The sequence below is a fragment of the Natator depressus genome, chromosome 4 (genome assembly GCF_965152275.1).
Source record: "Natator depressus isolate rNatDep1 chromosome 4, rNatDep2.hap1, whole genome shotgun sequence".
NCBI lineage: Eukaryota > Metazoa > Chordata > Testudines > Cheloniidae > Natator > Natator depressus.
Window position 1 is genome coordinate 61850539 of NC_134237.1, and position 24108 is coordinate 61874646.

The 24108-nt window shown below is 42.3% G+C and overlaps 1 protein-coding gene across 1 annotated transcript in view; it reads right to left on the minus strand.

Annotated features, from left to right (window-relative positions):
* PDGFC (platelet derived growth factor C) overlaps positions 1-24108 on the minus strand; it is a 249209-nt gene that overhangs the window by 95677 nt on the left and 129424 nt on the right. Inside the window, exon 2 of the mRNA XM_074951051.1 lies at positions 14301-14496. Coding sequence (XP_074807152.1) covers positions 14301-14496 — 196 coding nt within the window. The remainder of the gene's footprint in view (positions 1-14300; positions 14497-24108) is intronic.

The window sequence follows — 24108 nt, forward strand, 5'->3', positions numbered from 1 at the left end:
GATAGGGGCCAGGGAAGAGGGGGTCTGCCACAGGGCATCAGTGATTCTGGAGACCGTAGGGCCACCCTGGAGGGCACCGATGACCAGAGGACATCAAACAGACAGTTTGAGGGCTCTTCCAATTCATAGAATCATAGAATCATAGAATATCAGGGTTGGAAGGGACCCCAGAAGGTCATCTAGTCCAACCCCCTGCTCGAAGCAGGACCAATTCCCAGTTAAATCATCCCAGCCAGGGCTTTGTCAAGCCTGACCTTAAAAACCTCTAAGGAAGGAGATTCTACCACCTCCCTAGGTAACGCATTCCAGTGTTTCACCACCCTCTTAGTGAAAAAGTTTTTCCTAATATCCAATCTAAACCTCCCCCATTGCAACTTGAGACCATTACTCCTCGTTCTGTCATCTGCTACCATTGAGAACAGTCTAGAGCCATCCTCTTTGGAACCCCCTTTCAGGTAGTTGAAAGCAGCTATCAAATCCCCCCTCATTCTTCTCTTCTGCAGACTAAACAATCCCAGCTCCCTCAGCCTCTCCTCATAAGTCATGTGCTCTAGACCCCTAATCATTTTTGTTGCCCTTCGCTGGACTCTCTCCAATTTATCCACATCCTTCTTGTAGTGTGGGGCCCAAAACTGGACACAGTACTCCAGATGAGGCCTCACCAGTGTCGAATAGAGGGGAACGATCACGTCCCTCGATCTGCTCGCTATGCCCCTACTTATACATCCCAAAATGCCATTGGCCTTCTTGGCAACAAGGGCACACTGTTGACTCATATCCAGCTTCTCGTCCACTGTCACCCCTAGGTCCTTTTCCGCAGAACTGCTGCCTAGCCATTCGGTCCCTAGTCTGTAGCGGTGCATTGGATTCTTCCATCCTAAGTGCAGGACCCTGCACTTATCCTTATTGAACCTCATCAGATTTCTTTTGGCCCAATCCTCCAATTTGTCTAGGTCCTTCTGTATCCTATCCCTCCCCTCCAGCGTATCTACCACTCCTCCCAGTTTAGTATCATCTGCAAATTTGCTGAGAGTGCAATCCACACCATCCTCCAGATCATTTATGAAGATATTGAACAAAACCGGCCCCAGGACCGACCCCTGGGGCACTCCACTTGACACCGGCTGCCAACTAGACATGGAGCCATTTATCACTACCCGTTGAGCCCGACAATCTAGCCAGCTTTCTACCCACCTTATAGCGCATTCATCTAGCCCATACTTCCTTAACTTGCTGACAAGAATACTGTGGGAGACAGTGTCAAAAGCTTTGCTAAAGTCAAGAAACAATACATCCACTGCTTTCCCTTCATCCACAGAACCAGTAATCTCATCATAAAAGGCGATTAGATTAGTCAGGCATGACCTTCCCTTGGTGAATCCATGCTGACTGTTCCTGATCACTTTCCTCTCATGTAAGTGCTTCAGGATTGATTCTTTGAGGACCTGCTCCATGATTTTTCCAGGGACTGAGGTGAGGCTGACTGGCCTGTAGTTCCCAGGATCCTCCTTCTTCCCTTTTTTAAAGATTGGCACTACATTAGCCTTTTTCCAGTCATCCAGGACTTCCCCCGTTCGCCACGAGTTTTCAAAGATAATGGCCAAGGGCTCTGCAATCACAGCCGCCAATTCCTTCAGCACTCTCGGATGTAACTCGTCCGGCCCCATGGACTTGTGCACGTCCAGCTTTTCTAAATAGTCCCTAACCACCTCTATCTCCACAGAGGGCTGGCCATCTCTTCCCCATTCTGTGATGCCCAGCGCAGCAGTCTGGGAGCTGACCTTGTTAGTGAAATTCCTCTGCCTGAAGCCCCAGGTTAGAAGCGACCCTCTTCAAAAGTTCCTGGTGCACCTTGGCATAATCCTGAGGAACGAGGTGAGGGGGCTCAGTGATAGCCTCATCTGGCGATGACGAGGATGATGGAAGTGCCACAGGAAACTCTAGGTCCATTGCTGGTCCAGTCGCTTGCTCCCCTGGGTCCTCCTGGACCTGCGGGGTCTTACTCCCTGAAGCCTTAAGCACCAGAGGGGGATGGGATACCGAGGCCGCTGGCCTCTCTGAGGCTCTCAACACCGATCGGGCAGCCTGGGAAGGTTGGGTGAACCCCCAGGGGTTCCATGGGTACCATGGAACCGGCCACTGCACTTGGGGCCATGGGGTAGGTTTCAGTGCTGATAATGTAGTTGGCACCGCTGGTACTGGGGCTTGTCCCGCAGTCAGGGAACCTCGCTCCGAGCCAGAGCTACCAGCGGAGCGGTCTGTATTGGGCAACCAGTATTGGGCTGAGCGATGGTTCTTGTCTGACCGGTTCCTGTCACTGCATCCCGAAGCTGACCTGTCCAAGCGAGATTGTCTTGGTTGGGCTCTCAGGGACCGACAGCATCCAGCGGATCTGCGTCGGATACCTGGCAATCAATGCCTCACGCTACTCGACCTGTACCGGAATGTAGAACGGGACCAGGAGCTACTGTGGGCCGGTTGCCAGGAGGATCGTCCTGAGTAGGACAATCTCCTTCTTGGAGATGGGTGATGATGGCCCTGTGATCGGCGGTCTCTGGTGTTGGATCGGTCCCAGGATTGGTACAGGGCCCTTGGAGATGGTCAGGGCCAGTCCCGGAGTTCTTGCAAGGTGGCACGTGCTCCAGAGGGTCTGCGCCATTCCACCGGTGAGGTACGCCTCGAGTCCCTCAATCGGTGCCCCTGGTGCAGGGACTGAAGAGGGCTCAGCTGAGCCTGCCTCTCTAGCCCTGAGGCGTTATGGCTTCGGGCAGGCAAGCGATGACGGGACGCCCCTCTCGATGGGGAATGGTGTTGCTAAGGCTGGAACACACATATAAGTCCCAACGCGGGTTTTCCCCGAGACCGGGGTACCGCTGGAGCCAGGAGGGTCAGGATTTCCTGAGCCACTTGAAGGGATTTGCATAGCTATCCATGGTCGCAGGCGAAGTATGGAATGGGCTGCACCGCTCAACCTGAGCTGGGGCCCGAGTTTCCAATGGGGGCATTGAGCTGCCTGGCACGGGTCATGGCTTGCCCTCAGCCCTCTCCTTTCCCTTACAGGAGGTAGGAGATCTTCCCTTCATAGTCTTTTTCAGTTTCTCCACTGGAGCTGTGGATGGGGACTGGTGCCGGCTCGAGGACAGTGCTGGTGGATCACTGCGCATGGAGGCCGTGGTGCTCGGTGCAGAGTCGGACCGCTGCTCCGGTGCTGGAGTCAGTGCTGATGGCATCAGGAGCACTTTCAGATGGATATTGTGCTCCTTCTTTGTCCTAGGTTTGAAGGACTTGCAGATACGCCACTTGTCACTTATGTGCCCTTCACCTAACCACCTTAGGCAGCTGGTATGTGGATCACTAATGGGCACAGGGCGTCTGCAGCAATCACAGGACTTCAAGCCTGGGGACTGGGGCATGCCCCATCCCCTGGCTGAGTCCAGTTCGGGACCAATGAAGAGTTGAGAACTACTACTAAGGGTAACTAAGAACTACTAACTATATACAACTATATTACAGGTTTTCAAAGTTCACAAGAACTGAGAACGCTAGCCGAAGCAGCAGAAGTTCCAGGACCGTCACCGGCGGCAAGAAGGAACTCAGGCTTGGGGAAGTCGGTGGCACCCCTTATACCACGCCACGAGGGGGCAACTCCAGGGGGCACCAGAGCCAATCCCCTCAGATACTGCTGAGGAAAATCTTCTAGCACCGGTGCATGTAGCGAGCACACAAACCTAATATGGAGTGGAGATGAGCAGCACTCGAAGAAGAATGAACAATTACAAAAAAAAAAAAAATCAGAAATAAACAACAACTATAAAGGAAAAAAAGTTATTTTTAATTAATAAAATAAACTGTGACATATTAGTGTGAGAACTGAAAGACCCTAGAATTGCTAGACACAGTTCCAAAAGGTATTACTGTAGCCATTTACTTGGCTTGTGTAGGATGTTTTCATTACAGCAGAGCAAAAGCTCTGCTAAAGTTAAATTTGAAACCAGCTTTGTGTCTAACGCTGCGCTCTTCTAAGTGCTCTAAATTCCATGTGGTTAAATCACATTGCCTTGAAACTTGGTGTGCTTCATGGGGGCACAGGGCACGGTCAGTGATCCAAATTTGGGGCCATTTGACCCTGAGATAGAGCTCTTGGGGGTGGGGGGAAGAACAGCTTTTCTTAAAGTTGCCTGACACACAGGAAATATGCAGTGTTTTGTAGATGTGTTGGTCGCAGGATATTAGAGAGACAAGGTAGGTGAGGTAATCTCTTTTCTTGAGCCAATTTCTGTTGGTGAGAGAGACAAGCTTTTGATCTTACTCAGAGCTCTTCAGGTCTAGGAAATATACTCACAGTGTCACAGCTAAATACAAGGTGGAACAGATTGTTTAAAGCTTGTCTCTTTCACCAACAGACACCAGTCCAAGAAAAGATATTACCTCACCCACTTTGTCTCTCTAACATTTTGGCAATGATTTTTTCCTCACAGATGGAGATCAAACACAAGTTCAGATAACTGTACTAAAGTCTGAAACATTTGGGGGTTACCCCAACAGAATGCATGGCGCTCACCAGCCCATTCAGGAAAATCAAATTTAAATGTTATTTGAAAAAAAGAGCTGCTTCTCCAGTTAGGCAAACTAAGGCCATATCTACATTAGCAATTATGTCAGCAAAACTCTTGTCACTCCGGCGTATGAAAAAACACACCTCTGAGAGACATAAGTTTTGCCAGCATAAGCATTCGTGTGCACAGTGCTATGTCAGTAGGAGACGCTCTCCCGCCAACGTAGCTTGTTGAGCTGGTTTTATTATGTCGACGGGAGAGCTCTCTGGTTTACACTGAGCATGAGCAGAGAGAGGGGCAGGCTAACGATCTGTAAAAGTACCCCTTTTTCACAGGACCTGGGTAGTTCTTAGGATGAGTGTAGGGTAGTCATCAAATCTGAGTATCATCCCAGGCACTGAGTTCAAATTGAGCCCTGGAATAAACAAACAAACGAAAAACCAGGCATTTTGCTCCAATCTGCCTCTGTCAAATAGGGATTTCTGTTTGGGGGAAATGTAATCTGAATATTCAGAAGGCACTGAAAAACTACATAAGCAAATGCTTGCTAGGAAGGGAGGGTGATTAGGAGTGAAAGAGTAAGTGGGAATGAAGGAGAAGTTGCAGGATCAGGTCACAAAGAAGGGATGAGGATTAGGGGCACTGGGAGGGGAAGGAAACGGATGGAACATGGAGAAGGGAGCCATGGGGATGAATGACAGCAGGACTGGGGGACAATGGGGGAGGGGCACCGTCAGCCCCACAGTCTCCTCACATGTATGTGCCACGATCTGCAACCCCCCCAGCCCATCTATGAGGACATGACCCCCCGCCCCTTACTTGCACCTTCTCCTGTGAGCCAGGTCCTGGAGGGGACTTACTTACCTTGGGGGGTCTGAGTTCCTTTCCTTACCCCCTCCTTTTTGAGTTGGGATCTGGGGGTCCCTGTCCACCACAATGGTGTTTGAGCCCCACTCCCTGCTATCATGTGTGACAGGATCTGGGGGTCTTCTGCCCATCTGTGGGGATGAGACTCCTCTTTCCTGCCCCCCCATGTGTGCCAGATTCTGGGGGGCTTGCCTTTCTGAGTATGTCTGAGCCCCTCTCCCTACTCTTGCCATGTGAGCAAAGATCTGGGGAAGCTTAGGAAACAAATGTTCAGATGCACCGAGAACACCCTGGCGAGACAGGGGTGCAGAGCTGAGAATGGATATGTCTGACGCATACCAGAAACCCTCCAGCACTGGGGAAAGTGGAAGGGAACACTCACTGACATGAACAGAGCTACTGTTTTAGGCTGTATTCATCTCCATTGGGTATTCTCTTTTCGCTGAAAACATCTAACTGAAATGGACGGATTACTTAACGCCACTCTGAGACTGCCCTCCCTTCCATTCTCCCTTAAATTTTTTACAATATTATAAGGGAGCACCAGCTCTCCTCTAGCTAAGGTTGGGAAGACTTTTCTCTTAAAAAGATGACTCTTCTTAGTACTCAAAATCTGTGTGCTTCCACGGATTGTTTTGCAATTTGTGCTATGCCTCATGGGAGTATAGGGCAGGGTTAGTGATCCAAATGTGGGGTCATCTGAGCAAGGAGTTCCTGAGATACAGCTCCCAGGGCAAAAAACCCCAACAAAATAGCATTTCATTAACTTCACAGATTCTAGCAATTTTGAAACCCACCCTGGTCAAGAGGGGAAGAGAGGTTTGGGTCTGCAGCAAGGCATGAGGGTATTTTGGGGAGGGAGATACATTAAAATGGTAGTAGGGGAGGAAAGAGAGTTTGAGGGGGCTCGGGTAAAAGGCTGAGGGATAGGGATTGGGGGAGTGGGAGAGAGGAAGACAGGAGGTATTGAGGAATGTGACAGGGAGAGAAGGAAGTTGGGGGGTTAGTGGTAGTGTGGCCTGTTGGCCCTGAATTCTCCCCTTCCATGTATGCGCTGGGATCTGGGGGAGCCCTACCCCTCCATAAAGGTCTGAGCTTCTCTTCCTCCTTGCTGTGTGTTCTGGAATCTGCGGAATCCTGCTTTTCTTGGGGTGTGTGTGCCCCTCTCCCTACCACTTCAGATTAGCTGGGATCTGGGGTGGAGGGAATAAAGGTAACAGAACTGTAAACACCTGAAATCCAAAAATGAATAGTTAAGATGCACATCACCCTGGTGTGGGATGGCTGGAGCTGGCAAGAATGTGTGAGGACAGGGCCCAGTTTGGAGGAAGGGCAGACTGGGTGGACCAGGGACTTCACTGGGGAAGCCTGGCTAAAGCACAGGCAGGAGGACCAGCTGGGTCAGTAGGGGGAGTGAGGGGCCCAACTTAGTGTGAAGCTTGGGCTACATAACCACGGTAATGTGCAGCCCTTCAGTAAGCTGCTACCTGTGATATATATACGCAACAGCATAGGGCTGGAGGCACCAAGGAGCAACTTCTCACATGTGAATGGTTTCTGTAGTGCCAACTAATGGCTTACTAGGATTAGAAGGAGAGAGGGAGGCTACATGTTGCAAGTAATGGTGAGGGAGGGGGTGGAGAAGAAACATACACCAGTCTTCTCTCGCACACTTAAAATTATTATAATAATCATGTAATAAAACTATCAGTGTTTCGGGACATAGACCATGGATAAAATTTCTCTTTCATGCTCTGTTAGCAGTTGCACATTGCAAACATTTCAAAGCTTGACCAATATCTCCAATTCACTGTAGCAAATGTACAAGAGCTGGGAGGAGCATTGAGGAATCACACAGCAACCGTGTGGCCTAGAGGAAACAGCCATGAACTGGGATTATTCCTAGGCTCTGCTACTGTCTTGCTGGCTGACCATGGGCAAGTCACTTCACTTCTCTGTGCCGCACTCTCCCATCTATTAACAATGGTGATAATGACGTCAAGTTCTTTGAGATTTACTTATGAAAAGCACTATATAAAAGCTTAGTTTCTTATTATTGCCTCACCACAGTAGCATATCAACTGCAAATCTAGGTGACACCTAAACTTCCTAAATGACCACCAACTCCTACTACCAAACATTGCTCTGTTTAAAAAAACTAGAAAATGAAATGGCAAAAAAACTGTGCTAATGCAGAGTTAAGGTTGCTCAGTGATAGCTTGTCCCATTCCAGAACACTGAGTCCAGCAAAACTCAAACTGCTGAAAAGTAGGAAATACAGAGTTAAGGTAACCATCCACACAACCTTAACTCTTCCCCCTTTAAGCAATGCCCCAGTATGTCCATAACACACCCACTCCTATTCTGCCTTTTCACTGTAATGGACAAGTGCGTTGCACTTGCCCTATGATCAAACACTAAGCCTACTCCCCAAATAGAATACCACATTTGTGAAATTTAACAACCACCTTTTACAACCCCTGAACACTTGCATTCAGGGTACCACCTAAACCTATACTTTCCCCTACCTATCATTAAATCCACAGACTGCTCTCATATTCCACTTCACTACTGACAGTACCTATGGCAAAAAAAAAAAAAAAGAGTCCCCAGCACCCTGCTACTGACACAACCTATACAATTCTGTACTGAAATGAGGCAGACTCAAACGTTAAGTTACATATGTATCTCTTTCCTTTGATAACACGCAGAGGGATAACACGCTCAGACCCAGATCTCCTTATAACACAATCAGAGCTCTTCCAAGCTGCACCAAGTTTACTACACCACCATTCAATACAGATGTTACCTACAGCTCTGTGTTCTTGGGGAACCAGGGCGCAGTACCCAACCTGTCTGACTCATGAAAGACCTCTCCACCCGCACCTCCTAGCCTTTGCTTGAACAAAATCTGCATCAGAAGAAAGTCTTACAAAAAGCAATGAAAAGGCAGTGGGAGACACACCTACACCCCTGTGATAAGGATGACAGAATTAAGGAAACTCCCCTAGCCTTATTTGCATCGAAGATGGGACAAGGAGGCATCTCCATTAGCATACAGAATAGAGAACAGAGGTTCCAAGGCAAGAACTGCATGGAACTCTGGGACCAGAAAAGCAGGGAAGCATTGCATGATGAGGGATCTCTGCTCCAGATGTTAATGAATGCACGCCTGCACACACCCAGCTCAGTAGTTATCAGACCAATTCTAGTATTAAATCCTTTATTGGTATCCAAAATAATGAAGCTCCCTAATTGCATTGTGAGCTCCCTCCAAGGAACACTGCCCAAAGCTAGGAATGATCAGCTCCCATTGTGTAGCCTGAACAAAACAACTTTGGTATTCTCCCTTGTTTACACATAAACAAATCTAGTGTTCTCCCTTGAACCATTGCTGTTTCTCTACAAAAACCCCTATCCATGCTCAAGTAAGTGTTCTGATGCTTGGATCCAAAATCTGCATCAGTTGCATTGGTACTTCAACTTCTCCTGACTGGTCATGCTGGGGGCTCTGCCTGTTTCTAGCACTCCGGACCCTCAGCTATCACCACCACCTGGGACCCCTGATCAATTCAAGCTTCATGGAGAGGTGAGAACCCAGCTCTCTCTCCCTCTCTCTCTCTTTCTCTAGGTACAGCCTTCTGACCCTGACTTGTATGATCCGTTATAGTTTTGTAAACCTAACTTTTATAATCAAATGTAAGTTAGATTTAATATTATAACTGTTTTGTTTCCTTGGCTCCCCTATGGTTATTACCTGGCAATAAATAACTTTCATGAGTAAGCTGGTTGCTTCTCTCTCTCTCCCCCACACTCATGGGTGTTTTTTGGTTTCCTCATTCGCTCTGCAGCAATGCTCCTCGTACCTAAGCTAAAAGATCCCTGCAGCGCCAAAAATCCTGTGGGGTCTGCTCATCAAGAGGGTTACTACCAGAACAATTGTAACATGAAAGTGGGGACAGAGACGTGCTGAACCTGGGACATATGAGGGTGGCAGCTTGAAAGTGCTGCTCGACCCAGCCTGCTCAGGCGTGCTCTATTCCGGTGTGGTACCGATGGCAAATGAGGGTGACCAGCTTGGAGGTGCTGTTCGACCCAGCCTGCTGAGTCCAGGGACATATAAGGGGTCAGCTTGGACGTGCTGATTAACCCGGTCCTCTCAGGTCCTCCCACGCTCTGTTAGTGTGTGTGTGTGTGTGTGTGTGTGTTGGGAGGGAACCTGCAGCAGGGAGAAGTAGAGCTCCGTATGAGAACACAAGTGACACAAGCAGTACATTGATAGAAGTACACAACCCGCCCACCCGTCCCAGACGAGTAACCCTAATAAATGAGCATGCCCCAAAGTAACGGGCAAAACACAGGTACACTCAGAACAGTTAATGCAGTTGGAGTGCACGCAGATAATTCTCAGTAGCAATTGCCAACTTCAGGGTCCATTTAATATCGTAATATGTTAATCACATTTCCATACTTCCTGAATTTGACTTAAATAGCTATTTATCTTCCTTTCACACCAGGTAAGTTAGTTGATATCCTCCTCCTTCCTTTATTTAGTTTTAGTAGTAGTACTAGTATTTTAAGTTTTATTTTAAATTAGGTCAGAATATTGGTTGTTCTCTTTTGTTTTGTTTAGAAATTAAATTAATCGCTTACATTTCACCTTCTCTGAGCACTTAAGTCTAACTTTTAAAGCCAAAACACCCTCAAAAATATACATTCACTACACAACCACCAATTACATTTGCACATCAGGTAATTTCCTGTACAACTTCCTGGTTTGCATGCACTAGGGCTGTCAAGCGATTAACAGCACAATTAATTTTTTTAAACAATAACAGAATACCATTTATTTAAATTTTTTGATGTTTTCTACATTTTCAAATATATTGATTTCAGTTACAACACAGAATACAAAGTGCACAGGGCTCACTTTATATTTTTGATAACAAATATTTGTACTGTAAACAAAAATAGTATTTTTCAATTCACTTAATGCAAGTACTATAGTGCAATCTCTTTGTCATGAATGTTAAACGTACTAATGCAGAGTTATGTACAAAAAATGCATTCAAAAATAAAACAATGTAAAACTTTAGAGCCTACAAATCCAGTCAGTCCTACTTCAGCCAATCGCTTAGACCAACAAGTTTGGTTACAATTTGCAGGATATAACGCTGCCTGCTTCTTGTTTACAATGTAACCTGAAAGTGAGAACAGGTGTTCTCGTGGCACTGTTGTAGCTGGCGTTGCAAGATATTTATGTGCAAGATGTGTTAAAGATTCATATGTCATGCTTCAACCACCACTCCAGAGGTGCTTCAACCACCACTCCAGCATGCGTCCATGCTGATGATGGGTTCTGCTCGATAATGATCCAAAGCAGAGCAGACTGATGCATGTTCGTTTTCATCATCTGAGCCAGATGCCACCAGCAGAAAGTTGATTCTCTTTTTTGGTGGTTCGGGTTCTGTAGTTTCCACATTGGAGTGTTGCTCTTTTAAGACTTCTGAAAGCATGCTCCACATCTCGTCCCTCTCAGATTTTGGATAGTACTTCAGATTCTTAAACCTTAGGTCAAGTGCTGTAGATATTTTTAGAAATCTACACTGGTACCCTCTTTGCATTTTGTCAAATCTGCTGTGAAAGTGTTCTTAAAATGAACATGTGATGGGTCATCAGCCAAGACTGCTATAACATTTGCACATCAGGTAATTTCAAGACTGCTATAGCATGAAATATATGTCAGAATGCGGGTAAAACAGAACAGGAGACATACAATTCTCCCCCAAGGAGTTCAGTCACAATTTTAATCAATACATTTTCTTTAAATGATCATCATCAGCATGGAAGCATGTCCTCTGGAACGGTGGCCAAAGCATGAAGAGGCATATGAATGGTTAGCATATCTGGCATGTAAATACCTTGCAGTGCTAGCTAAAAAGTGCCATGCAAACGCCTTTTCTCACTTTCAGGTGACATTGTAAATAAGAAGCAGGCAGCAGTATCTCTCATAAATATAAACAAACTTATTTGTCTTATGATTGGCTAAACAAGAAGTAGAACTGAGTGGACTTGTAGACTCTAAAGTTTTACATTGTTTTGTTTTTGAGGGCAGATATGTAACAAAAAAACCCCTACATTTGTAAGTTACACGTTCACAATAAAGAGATTACACTACAGTACATGTATGATGTGAATTGAAAAATACTATTTCTTTTACCATTTTTACAAGACAAATATTTGTAATAGAAATAATAATATAAAGTGAGCACTGTACACTTTGTATTCATGGTTGTAATAGAAATCAATATATTTGAAACTGTAGCAAAACATCCAAAAATATTTAATAAATTTCAATTGGTATTCTATTGCTTAACAGGGAGATTAATTATGATTAATTTTTTGAGTTAATTGCATGAATTAACCGTGATTAATTGACAGCCCTAACATGCACAAATTTGATCATGCAATGATTGTAAGTATTTTTGTGAATGCACCTTTTGCTTTGGGATTTTTTAAATTTCACCACTAATATCTGTTTGCATTCAATAACTGTTTACTCAGAATAAGTGTACTCCCAGAAAAATATTGCTCAATAGCTGTCAAGTTAAATAATTAAAAGAACATTTCAACTTGTCTTACTTTTTCTTTGCAAGTGGACAAATGAAGCACCTTACTTGGATTTTCTTTCACTTGTCACTTCACTCTGCCATATGCAAAGAAAAGAAAAAGCAAGCTAAGTTTTCACTTGGAAATATGTACATATAAAATATTGTGCAAAGGGAGTGCACGCATTTCAGCAAACATATGCTGCACAGTATGTAGTATGTCTGATAAGGCTGCTATAAGAGGAAAGAATTACTCCCTTCAGAAGTAAGAGAGGTGTACATTTGTATATTAGTTATGGAAAGGAGGAAAAAAGGCAAACAGAACAAAATAAAGATGAGTGCAAAAATATCCTCATTTAGAATTAAAATTTTGTAACAAAATACTGGTAAAGAAAACATAAAACAAGTCACAAAATCAAGAGAGATTAAAAGAAAGCATCAAATTAAGAGAATACACAGGGTAAACAGCTCACAGTAAGGAGCTATTTGGTAAATATTTGTCTATGAACACATAAATGCAATGACATATTCAATATTTTGCTCAGGTGAAATAACCCAGTTGAAGTATCATTATCCATATATGCCTTTTTTTTCCTGTTTTGCCACCATATCCCACTGCATTGTCTATCTTATGAATTAGGAGTTTCGTCTACCTGGAGATTAAGCACACAGCAAGCTGGGGTGTAAATCTACAGTGCACTAGCCTGCTTCACAGTAACCGACTGTGAACCCTGCTACTACACACTAAAATGTCCACAGTCCCACTTTGATGAACCTACAGCCAAAGTGCATTATAGAACTTTTAGTGTGTGGTACCAGGGTCCACATGGTGACTGAGTGTGTGGCAGGTTAGCACACTGTAGATTTACTACCCAGCTTGCTGTGTATTAAGTCTCTCTATGGACAAACCTTCACCAGCATCAGGCTGCTAAACATACTCAGTTCCTGTAGAAAGCTGTGTTGGTGATCCAGTAGATGAAACTCTTCACTGAATGATTATGAAACCAGTGCCATGGCTTGGCTTGTTTAGCCTAACCAAAAGAAGGCTGAGGGGAGATATGATTGCTCTCTATAAATACATCAGGGATAAATACCAGGGAGGGAGAGGAGTTATTTAAATTAAGCACCATTGTGGACATAAATACAAATGGATATAAACTAGCCATCAACAAGTTTAGACTTGAAATTAGGCAAATGTTTCTAACCATCAGAAGAATGAAGTTCTGGAACAGCCTTCCAAGGGAAGCAGTGGGGGCAAAAACCTAACTGGCCTCAAGACAGCTTGTTAAAGTTATGGAGGGAATGATATGATGGGACTGCCTACAATGGCATGTGGCCCATCAGTGACTGCCAGTAGCAAAACTCCCCAATGGCTAGAGACAGGACACTAGATGGGTAGTGCTCTGAGTTACTACAGAGAATTCTTTACCCAGGTATCTGCCTGGTGGGCTTGCCCACATGCTCAGGGTCTAACTGACTGTCATATTTGGGGTCGGGAAAAGATTTTCCCCCAGGTCAGACTGGCAGAGACTGTGGGGGTTTTTTGCCTTCCTCTGCAGCATGGGACACTTACAGGTTTAAACCAGCATAAACGGTGAATTCTCTATTATGTGATGTCTTTAAACCATGATTTGAGGACTTCAGTAACTCAGCCAGAGTGGATGGATGAGCTTCTGTGGCCTGCAATATGCAGGAGGTCAGACTAGATGATCATGATGGTCCCTTCTGACCGTAAAGTCTATAAGTTTATGTCAAGGGGCACTTTATCTTTTTCATATAGAAATGAGAACCTGACCATTTGTGAATAAGATTGTATGGTACTTTTATCAGAATAGGGGTGTTACATTCTAATGCCTTGACCAGAATTCCATCTGAGGTAATATGCCTATGCAAATTTCTTCTGAAGAACCAAGAGGAGATACTTTCTTCTTTACTTCCTGCACCGCTAAACAGAAGCTGTATTCCCCCAAATATGACTATATATATTTTTTGGTTGAGGTTAGGGATGTTGTTCTGGATTTTCAAAGCTGCCTGTTTGGTTTTGAGAGGCTAAGAGTTTAAACATTTTAATGCCAGCATAATTCTATGGCTTATATGTTAAATGAAGGGGGGAAGCTTTTTACTGTAAGCGTAGATAATTTTCTAACATCAGTCTGAAGACAACATATTACTAAGGTACATTTTATTACTGTGTAAGTGCTGTGTTTTGGCAAACTTGATCAGTGCCAACACAGCTGTCACCAAGTTGTATATCAGCTAGGTAACTTACTTGCATATGTCATCTTCTGGGTCCTCAAGCCCAAATCTTTCATCAAAAGTAAGCTGTATCCACACATTCTCCTCTACTGCTACTAATCTCCATACCAGTACAGTGTTGCGTGGGTAAGCGTGTGGGAACTTGGGACTGTGAATACTTCCATTAGTAGACACAGTAATAATCTTCTCATGCTGGGGATCTTGTACTCCTATAGCAGAGAGACATACACAAAACCAGATATAGTTAAGTATTTATTATTTTTTTGCAACAGTTTGTTTCCCGCACAATCAAAGGCTTTTATTTTGTTTTGTTTTGTTGTTTTTTTTTTGGGGGGGGGGGCGAAGGGTGGGCAAGGATTGCTCGGTCTAGGAAGATTTATATAAAAACAACATAGCAGACTGCAGAAGAAAATACATATTTCTTTTTTTGGCTTCTAAGTAAAATGTTCAGACCTAGATCCTCAGGTGTGGCTGAGGAGAGCACAGTGAAACTCACGAGAGGGACATCTGCAGCAGGTGCTCCCCGATCCCAGGCAAGCTGTGTGCCAGGACAGTCCCCTGGCAAAAATTAAAGCAGCCACAAGGACTATTTAAACTGTTCAGGTTGCCAATGGCCCCTATAGGTCATTACAACAACCAAGGGTCACTGAAGTTTAGGAAAGCCCTGGTTATGCCTGCCACAGGAAAAAGGATGATGTTGGAGCAGTTATACTGACTCCACCCCAACAGAGGTTATCCCTAAACTGGTGGTTTCTTCCTGTGGCTGACTAAGCTGGCTTTAGGGCTGTCCAAACACAGGGAAGACTCTGGGTCATAGTTTTAGAAGGTTACTAAATGTGTGAAGCAAGGCATTTATGGATGAATTTAGAGCAGCATATTACCCTTACATGATGGCGAAACCTCCTCGTAGGGGGTCATTGCCTCAAAATCTTAACAGGTGTCAGCCTATCATAAAACACTGGAAACTGAAATGCTTGCCTTACCATAAGACAGCATTTGAACCATGAAATGAATAAACCACCAACTATCTTTGCCCTTTAAAGCACACAACAACCAAACCCTACTGCAAAGATTACCTACTTCAAGTTGGGAACTAACTACTATAAGGAATCACAGGAAGAAAAAACATTTTTTCACTGGACAGTGGTGATGTACACACACACACACACACACTATTACAATATTTAGGCAAATCTTATTTCTAAGGGTCCGAAATTCACATAAATTCATATTCAGTAGTTAGGCATTAGTTTGTAACAAGTTAGTAACTGCAAAGAGATGCTGACAAAACTGGATAGATTTTTATGAGATACAATTTTTTTTAATTTTATGAGATAGAAGCCCTGTAGCCCCAAAAATAGAGTCCCCAACACCTCAGATAAGGAAGAAATTTCATTAGTTATAGTAATAGGAGTTCCATCCTCTGTGAACTAGCCACTGACAAGAGCAGAGGTGGGCGAACGTTTTTGGCCTGAGGGCCACATTGGAGTTGCAAAACTGTATGGCGGGCCAGATAGGGAAGGTTGTGCCTCCACAAACAGCCTGCCCCTGCCCCCTATTTGCCCCCTCCCACTTCCCACCCCCTGACTGCCCCCTCAGAACCCTTGACCCATCCAAACTCCCCTGCTCCTTGTCCCCTGACCACCCCCTCCCGGGACCTCCCACCCCTAACACCCCTCCCCCGGGACCCTACCCCTATCCAACATGGTGGCATAGCTGTGGGGGAGAGGGGACAGAGGGGGAGGGGCCAGGGGCTAGCCTCCCTGGCTGGGAGCTCAAGGGCCAGGCAGGACGGTCCCGCAGGCTGGATGTTTGCCCACCTCTGGACTAGAGGATGACAAAAATCACACACATAAGCAAGTATGATATCCCATCCAGTAGAGGGGAGTGGTGCACATATGTACATAGTGATCATTATAGTAACTAAATTTTTCTTGTAGTTTTATACTGTGCCATACTGGTTCATGAAAATTATTTATTAATTTTGTTTCCAGAGGAATAGTATCTTACAATTTACTATTTTTCCTATTATATTTTATTTTTATTTTTATTTAAAAATGCTAATACATATTTTCAATTATGTATTTTATAGTAAAATGTTTACCCATTGGTTTATAGTGAAGAAAACTACAATGCAATTGTAATCCTTCTTTTAGATCCACAGCTAAATTTTGACAGCTAGAATGAATGTATTTCAGAGAGAAGAATACAGTAATAGCATTACAATTTCAGAGGAATTAATCTGTAATTAAATATAATTTAAAGTCTGAAGGACTAAAGCCTTTTATTTGTGGTACAAGAATAGTAAATTCTCTTTCAAGTTGAATTGCTACTCGCATAAAACTGATAAAGAAAACTGTGGTTTTACTGAACATCCACACACAATTTACAGATGACTGTCAATCTTGTGTACAACTAAAATAGCACAACCTATAATAATAAAAAAGAAACAAAATGCAATGAGGAATGTCCTAATTTAGACTCTTTGTGAGTTTTTTTTGTTGGCTGAGTCACAGAGCATTTCTTCAATAAGGTATAAACTGAGATTTCCACACTAAACACTGGAGCCAACAGTAATAAAGATGACATTATCAGAGATTATTATATGAGAGTGCTATTTTCAAAGTATGTAATGGCCTACTATTTTCCCTATGTCTCAACCTCGCTACTGTGGCATTCATGTCACTACATCAAGCACCACACTTTTTGAGACCATATTTAGAGGTTCATTTTCCTTTAAAATGTGCACAAAACTGCCCTTAATACTAAGTTTTACAGCACACGTGAATATCCTGAGAAAACTAAGGTGTGTCTCCCTTCTTTTCTATACTCAAGATTATCCTCTAAAGAATGCTGCAAGTTAGGAGTGAAAACTATTGGCTCATCAAAAGATTACAGCCAATATCACCAGAAATGGGCAAAAAAAAAAATTATGGGGTAATTTAGTCAATGGAAGTTTCAGAGCCTCCATTTCCTTGAACTCATAATCTGTTTACAATGTAAAAATATATTTGCTTTAGCATACAGCCTTGTTCTATGAACACATCAACTTCTCTTGTCCATTGCTTGTTTCATTTTAAATATTTGCTCTTACATAGTAGAATTTCTTCTCTTTCAAGAGTAATATTTTATGTAACTACAAAGGCAATTGCTGTCACTGGAGAATAAAGCTTGCTATTTGTCTTTAGAGATGGTGTACTATTCCTTCTCATTCACTGTACACAAATGCATGCCAACCAGAAAAAACCTGAAAAAATAGTCTCTTCTAGCAAGACTAATTGGCTGTTCATGCGGATTCATTTCTGAAACCTCTTTTGAACAAATTGGGTGTGAAGAACAATGTCACAGGAATATTGCTAAGAATACTTAGCACCTTTCACACTGGATTTGAGCCAAAAGTATTAAAGTCACTTCACGGGGAGGACATATCATATCCTCATTATTTTAGGGATAAATCAATCAAAATCAGGATTTAAAAGGGAGTGATCCAATTTAGTTGAGTTCATGGTTACCATCAGCATAACTTCCAAGATATTTACATTAATTCTCTATTATGCTCCATCTGCTTTTCAATTAAAAAAAATAAGAGCAGCTTTGGACCATGTGGGCAGAAAGTTTCAATGAATGTCTTCTAACAACCAGTTTAAGGAACAGCAGGGACTGAAGCAGCTGAGGCCTCCTACTGTTTTAGTGAGAGGGAAATAACAAACAAGGTGGTTGACAACATGTTTGTTTCTGTGTGTGTGGGTGTAAAATGTAAGAAAAATGGAAAACACATTGGTGGTTTCAGAATGGGATGGACATAGCTGTAGATCAGTGGTAAAAGAAAGTTAGATCAAAGAATTCTGTGTAGAGAAAAACTGAGATAACTAAGCCTAAGGGGTCTGTGAATATGTAGTGATGTCATTTTCACTGGTTATTGGGCAATAAAATCACAAACTTGCTGTTAGTTACAGGATGTTCCATTCTGAGAAATAGGCTCGCAGCAGTTTCCTTCAATGTGACAACAGATACTAATCATCTAATTTAAACATTTATCAAGGTAGAATGTCCATCACAGAAAAGAATAGGATTCCAAACATTCTTAAAGCACTACACTGTACTGACCCCTTAACTGAATAGGTAAAATGGAAATAAATAATCATAATACCAGGAACCGGATCAGCCATTGTCTCTGTAAACTAAAGCTCAAACCACTAATTGGACAAGCCCAATCCTGTCTATTTCAAAGTACGATAAGTCTCTAGGTTTCAAAAGAGCAGACCTGAAGAAGAGCTCTACGTAAGCCTAAAAGCTTGTCTGTTTCACCAACAGAAATTGGTCCAATAGAAGATATTACCTCACCCACCTTCTCTCCTTAAACAGTCTTGACACCTGTTAAAATTACAGCAAGTACTCATCCTATTCACCACTATATCAGTTCAGAAGGATTAGATTTTATTGGTAAATATCAATAGATATTGATTTCATTGTATACACACAAACTGAAAAAAATATTTCCACCAATAATAATGTAAATTTATAGATAGACAAAGTAAGAAAAATTCTACTTGAGAACTTATTAAAGTTTGGTTTAAGGGTATTTACTTTGAATATTTTGACACTGTGATGTTTATTCTCCTTTCCCCCATAATTTTGCACAACTTCAAAAATGTAAATTGATAAAGAAAATTAAAAATGTTTAAACTAAAGATTAATATCCATCAAAATTATAAAAAGAAAAGAAAAAATTGAATTCTGCCAAGCCTAACTATAATCAATACTTATTTTAAAGTAAGTGCCATGATTCCCCTATAAGGTAAAAATTAAGTAAATCAAATAGAGATGTGGGGACAGGGAGAGCAGGGTAGGAGGAAAGAATGAGAGGGAGGAGCTTGGACTTTGGGAGTGCCACTGTGAGGGCAGATTCATTTAAGAGATTGTTAACATTGATCTAGAAAATTCTGCACTGCACTGCCCACAAGGTACACTTCCTGTAGATAAAACAAGCTGAGAGTAAAGCTAACCACTCCTTACCTTTAACATTGACAATTATTTAAGTATTAATCTTTAACCCTTTATGAATTTCAAATACTCTCATTTGGATTATGTAAAAGAGACTTTTAGACATCCTGGGGACAGGAATAGCATCCTTCTGTATATGTTCAGCACTGCCTGGAAAATAATGCCAAGCTACAATGTAAAGGAATCTCTCATTCTTTCATTGTATAGGGTGTGACAGAATAAAAACAACTGTGGATTAATAGAGGATGTACCATTAATTCTATTGTAGGTATAAGATATAATTCTTATAAATGTAAGTTCTGTCTCTTAAAATTTAAAAACCAAACAAACAATGCCTGTTTAGGCAAACACTTCTGGTCAGGAATAGGAAATAACAGAAATGAAGTAATTTAGCATGCCAAAAGGATTACTTCCAACACCATTCATCTGGAGGGAAGAGGGTTGCAAGCCACAGCTGTCCTTTGCCAAGGTTTTTATTTGAAATTTTCATTAAAATTTTCTTTTTTTAAAAAATTATTTTGTCCGACTACACAACTCTTCGAAATTTTGAAAAGAGAAACAATGGATTTTTTATCTAATTTATTTCCTCCTTTTGATCTACTGTAATGTGAATCTATTTTCAAAAGTAAGATCTAGAGAAAAAAGGTAATAGATTTACCCCTATACAATTGTTAAAAACAGATAATGACTAAGACATACAGTAAACATTTCTTAAGACATGAGAAACCTGTGAGAGAAGACATCTGGATAAATACCTTTTGGGGAGTTAGGAATGATGCCTGATTTTATACCAGACTAACACCTTCAAAGTCAAATTGGCCACAAACTAACTAAAGGGGGCTGACAAAAGACAAGAAATGGAAAACAGAAAAATGGGTCCTTGACACGCTGGGTGGGAGTGAAGAAAAGGAGAAAGGACTGAGCAAAATTTTTTCTTTCCCTACTCATTAAGTAGCTTGACTCTATTTGGTGTACTCCCACCCTCCCCGCTTCGACTGAAAGCTTAACAATACTGTTACCCCCATGCCTCCCCTGTTGTCTTTGAATGGCAAGCAGGGCTGGAAACGACACTCTTAGTTGCCCAGATATCACTTCTACTTGTCTAGGGTTGCCAACCCTCCAGGATTGTCCTGGAGTCTCCAGGAACCAAAGATTAATCTTTAATTAAAGATTATGTCATTTGATGAAACCTCCAGGAATATGTCCAACCAAAATTGGCAACCCTATACTTGTACCAGGTCTCTGGACAATAGGATTTTCCTCAGAGGAAGGAGTCCTATGCCTCAAAGGAAGCATCCTCTCTTCCATGCCCATATTAGACTGGTTTTGGTCCCCATCACCCAATTCAGGGTACAATATGGTCAATTCCATTGTCATCTGAAGCTGAACTGTTGAAACAAAGTATCTTCAATGCCAGAGACTGAGGAACTACAGAGACTGGAAAATTATTAACAGGCAAAGTTTAAATTAACCTCATTGGAAATCAAAAGGCTTTATCATCCCACATGTTACTGAAAGCAAATAAATGACTGAAAGCAAATAAATGACTTCTTCATCAAACTCAATATTTTTTATATGGGGATGACATGACAAACTTTTTGGTGAGGTAAAATAGTTAAGAAGAATGTGAACATAACAGATGAGAATCCTGAACATTCAGACTGAAATCCAAAGGTGCAGGGACACAGATGGGGAGGAAGAATTCTCTGCAATGGGAGGGCAAACTCAAGAATTTGTCACAAATGCAGCCTGGCCTTTTTTAAGCTCAAACTCTGATATTGAGCCAGCCTCTTTGTATGTATAATCATCTAAATTGACAAAATACCTTCTGAATGACTGCATATTCAGATACTATATATACTGTACACATCTTGTGATTGTTTGTACAGGTGGTCAAATAAGTGGAAGTGTATGTAACTGTGGGACCACCTGATGCACTTCAAAATTAAACTTCTTGGGGATTCTTCACATCGTGGAATGCAGGTCACTGAAAGCAGTGTCAGGAATCATGAGAATGTACCTTATCTCATCCCATGTTACATTTACTACAAAGCAAATCTGACCTGCTTCCTGGAGTGGGTAAGTTTTATGTCCCAACACAAATTCTGGATAGGAATGAACTTTACATAGGTATGCAGTTTCAGCTAGTTTAAATTAAAACTGTTCTGGAGTGCTCTTCAGTGGCTTCTTTCTGAATTATCTGAAATGCTTTTTGAAATCTGTGGGTTTTCCCTTGACATCTCCCATCCAAGTACTGACCAAGCAAAATATCATTAGAGCTACATTACATTAGATAGTTACCTTAGATATCTCATATGGTTGCATGAATTTTCTGAGTTAGACAGCTACGAGTCTGATGCATGCTTGCTTTCTGGGTTTTGTGTTACCTATACCCTTTTATAGAATTGCATATGTGAAATCTACAGATGACCCTCCAATTATTTTCACCCTGAGAAATGTATCTAAAAATCTGACAACCACAAGAATATGGTAAACTCACTTCCTAATTAAAAATCTTAATTAAATTAAATTGATGAAAAGGTTATAAATACTAATATATACATACACATAGCTACAACCTATAAAACTTAAAGGTTATGCAACAGTTTAATCTGCATGTATTTAGAGAACACAACATGTCCTGTTTACATTAAATATACAGAAAAAAAAAAACCACTTAGATTAGGACACTTAGAAAGTTGCCTATCCATCTAATGCCTCTAGGTCCATCCAGATGTTTTCAGGGTTTTTTTCTTTGAGTGATCATGAGAATGTATTTATGGTTATAACCTCTATTGCTCCCTTTAGTAGCCTATTCCAGTTCCACACATTGCTTAACCTCGGGATAATGATATTTCTCCTGAACTTATTAACGAAGTCCTTAATGAGGTTCACAAATAAAACCCTGAAATTTGACCTTTTTGACAGACTGAAAATGCTTTATCAATTTATAGTTTTCCAAAACAAATGATTAAAGAATTTTTCCCTAGACTAAAAGAATGCCAAAAGCTCAGCACTCACAAGAAAGCTTACATTATAGTACATATGTGATGAGTAAAAATGCTTGGTAAAGAAAGACAGTCTAGCTGTCAATGGAGCTAGAACAATAAAATAAAATAAAAATAAATGAGGTACCTGTAAATGCAGTATCTGCTTCTCAGATAAACCAAGCCTGTCAGCTGTCAAGTTCCAGTTAAGTAGATTGAGGGGAAACTTCCAGAGAGTTGGATAGAGTTTACACAGGACTGGAAGGAGATTTGGGTTATTTATTTATCCCCCATTTCTTCTTTACCTCCTCTGGCTCTTCCCCTGTTCCTCATCTTACTCTTTTATTGTAGCTGGGTGGGAGCATTGCACCCGCTTACTGCCAACTGGCTCCTCTCTCTCAGTCAATCCAGGAAGAACTTCCTGCTCTGCTTAAAAACATATGGCCAGAACAAGGAGCAGAGTATACCAATCGGAGGCATGCTCATGTCTTAAGCATTGCAAGGTACAAGAGCCTGATGGTTCTGGGCTCTCATCTCTGGCCATGTGTTTCAGGAATAAGGGTGGAAAAGGAGCAGACTGGCTGAGCAGCTCAGAAATGCCTGAGTGGGGCAAATGGGATTTAGTAGGAGACTAGACGAGATTGCCAGGGGTGAACTGTGCCAAAAGCTTGTGCATTAAAGGCACAACATTGTCAATCACAGCCAAGGAGTACAAGTGCAACTCAGGAGGGGATGTTGAAACAGTGGCTGTAAGCCATTTTTTCACTCCCCTGATCCTGGTGCCAATGTGGACTGAGCCAGTCGTCAAGCATAAACACAGCAGACTGAAAGCTGCTCTAAATTACACCATACCAATGACTTCAAAGGATTGTTGCTGCAACTGATGATTGCCAGAGCTCAGGAAAGCTCTGGCCATGCCCCCATACTCCCAGCCATAGGAGGAGCAATGGGATGGCACAGGAATAACTAAACAGCACACAAGGATCCCACTACGTTGGGGTGATCCTCCAATGGTTGGGTACACCAGATGTAGAGCTGCTTTATCTAACAGTAGAGTGTAAAGCAGCCCAAATGCAAAGGAAATCGTGAACTAGCAGTGATCCTGAATGCTGAAGCATCCATAGCAGTAGGAAGTGATAAGAACATTAAGGAGCCATAATAATTAGTTAGTGAGAGTTCCTATTGCTAAATGAAACAAAATAAGGCAATGGTCACTTAAAAATGTACTAAGAGTAATAGAACCACTAAAAATTAACTAAATTCCTAACAATGGCATTACTAAAATATCAGAGAAGGTGACTACAAACTGGGATATTTGTGATTCAGAAATATCATTTACAGGTAAACAACCCTCTTGTTTCAGTAGTCCCCAATACACTGGGATCTATCTAGCAGTCCCTTATAAGAACCAGGGCTGAGGTGAAGTAGAACTCTGGTTTAGAGCCTTGGACTTTGGTAGGAAACTGAGAAGGGAATATTAACATTTAAAATCATTAATGGTTTCACAAACTGACCATTGGAGGTTTGAAATACAGACTGAAATAAAGTCTCCCTGGGTTGAGAGGATGAAATACTTGTGGATCCCATGCTGCAAGGTGCAGGCAGAGGGAATGCTATCTCTGAGGCATGTTCCTTCTGGAGTCTACAGAATCCCTTCTGTGGGACTGGAATCTACACCTCCAGCAGGCAGCTTGTCATCATCAATTCCATGGGAAATCCACATCAAGTTAATAACAGAGGGCACGAGTTAGGTGCACAAGTCCCAATGAAAGTCAATGGAACTTGAGCACTTAAGTGCTTTTGAAAATCCCGCCTGGAGTCAGGAATAAC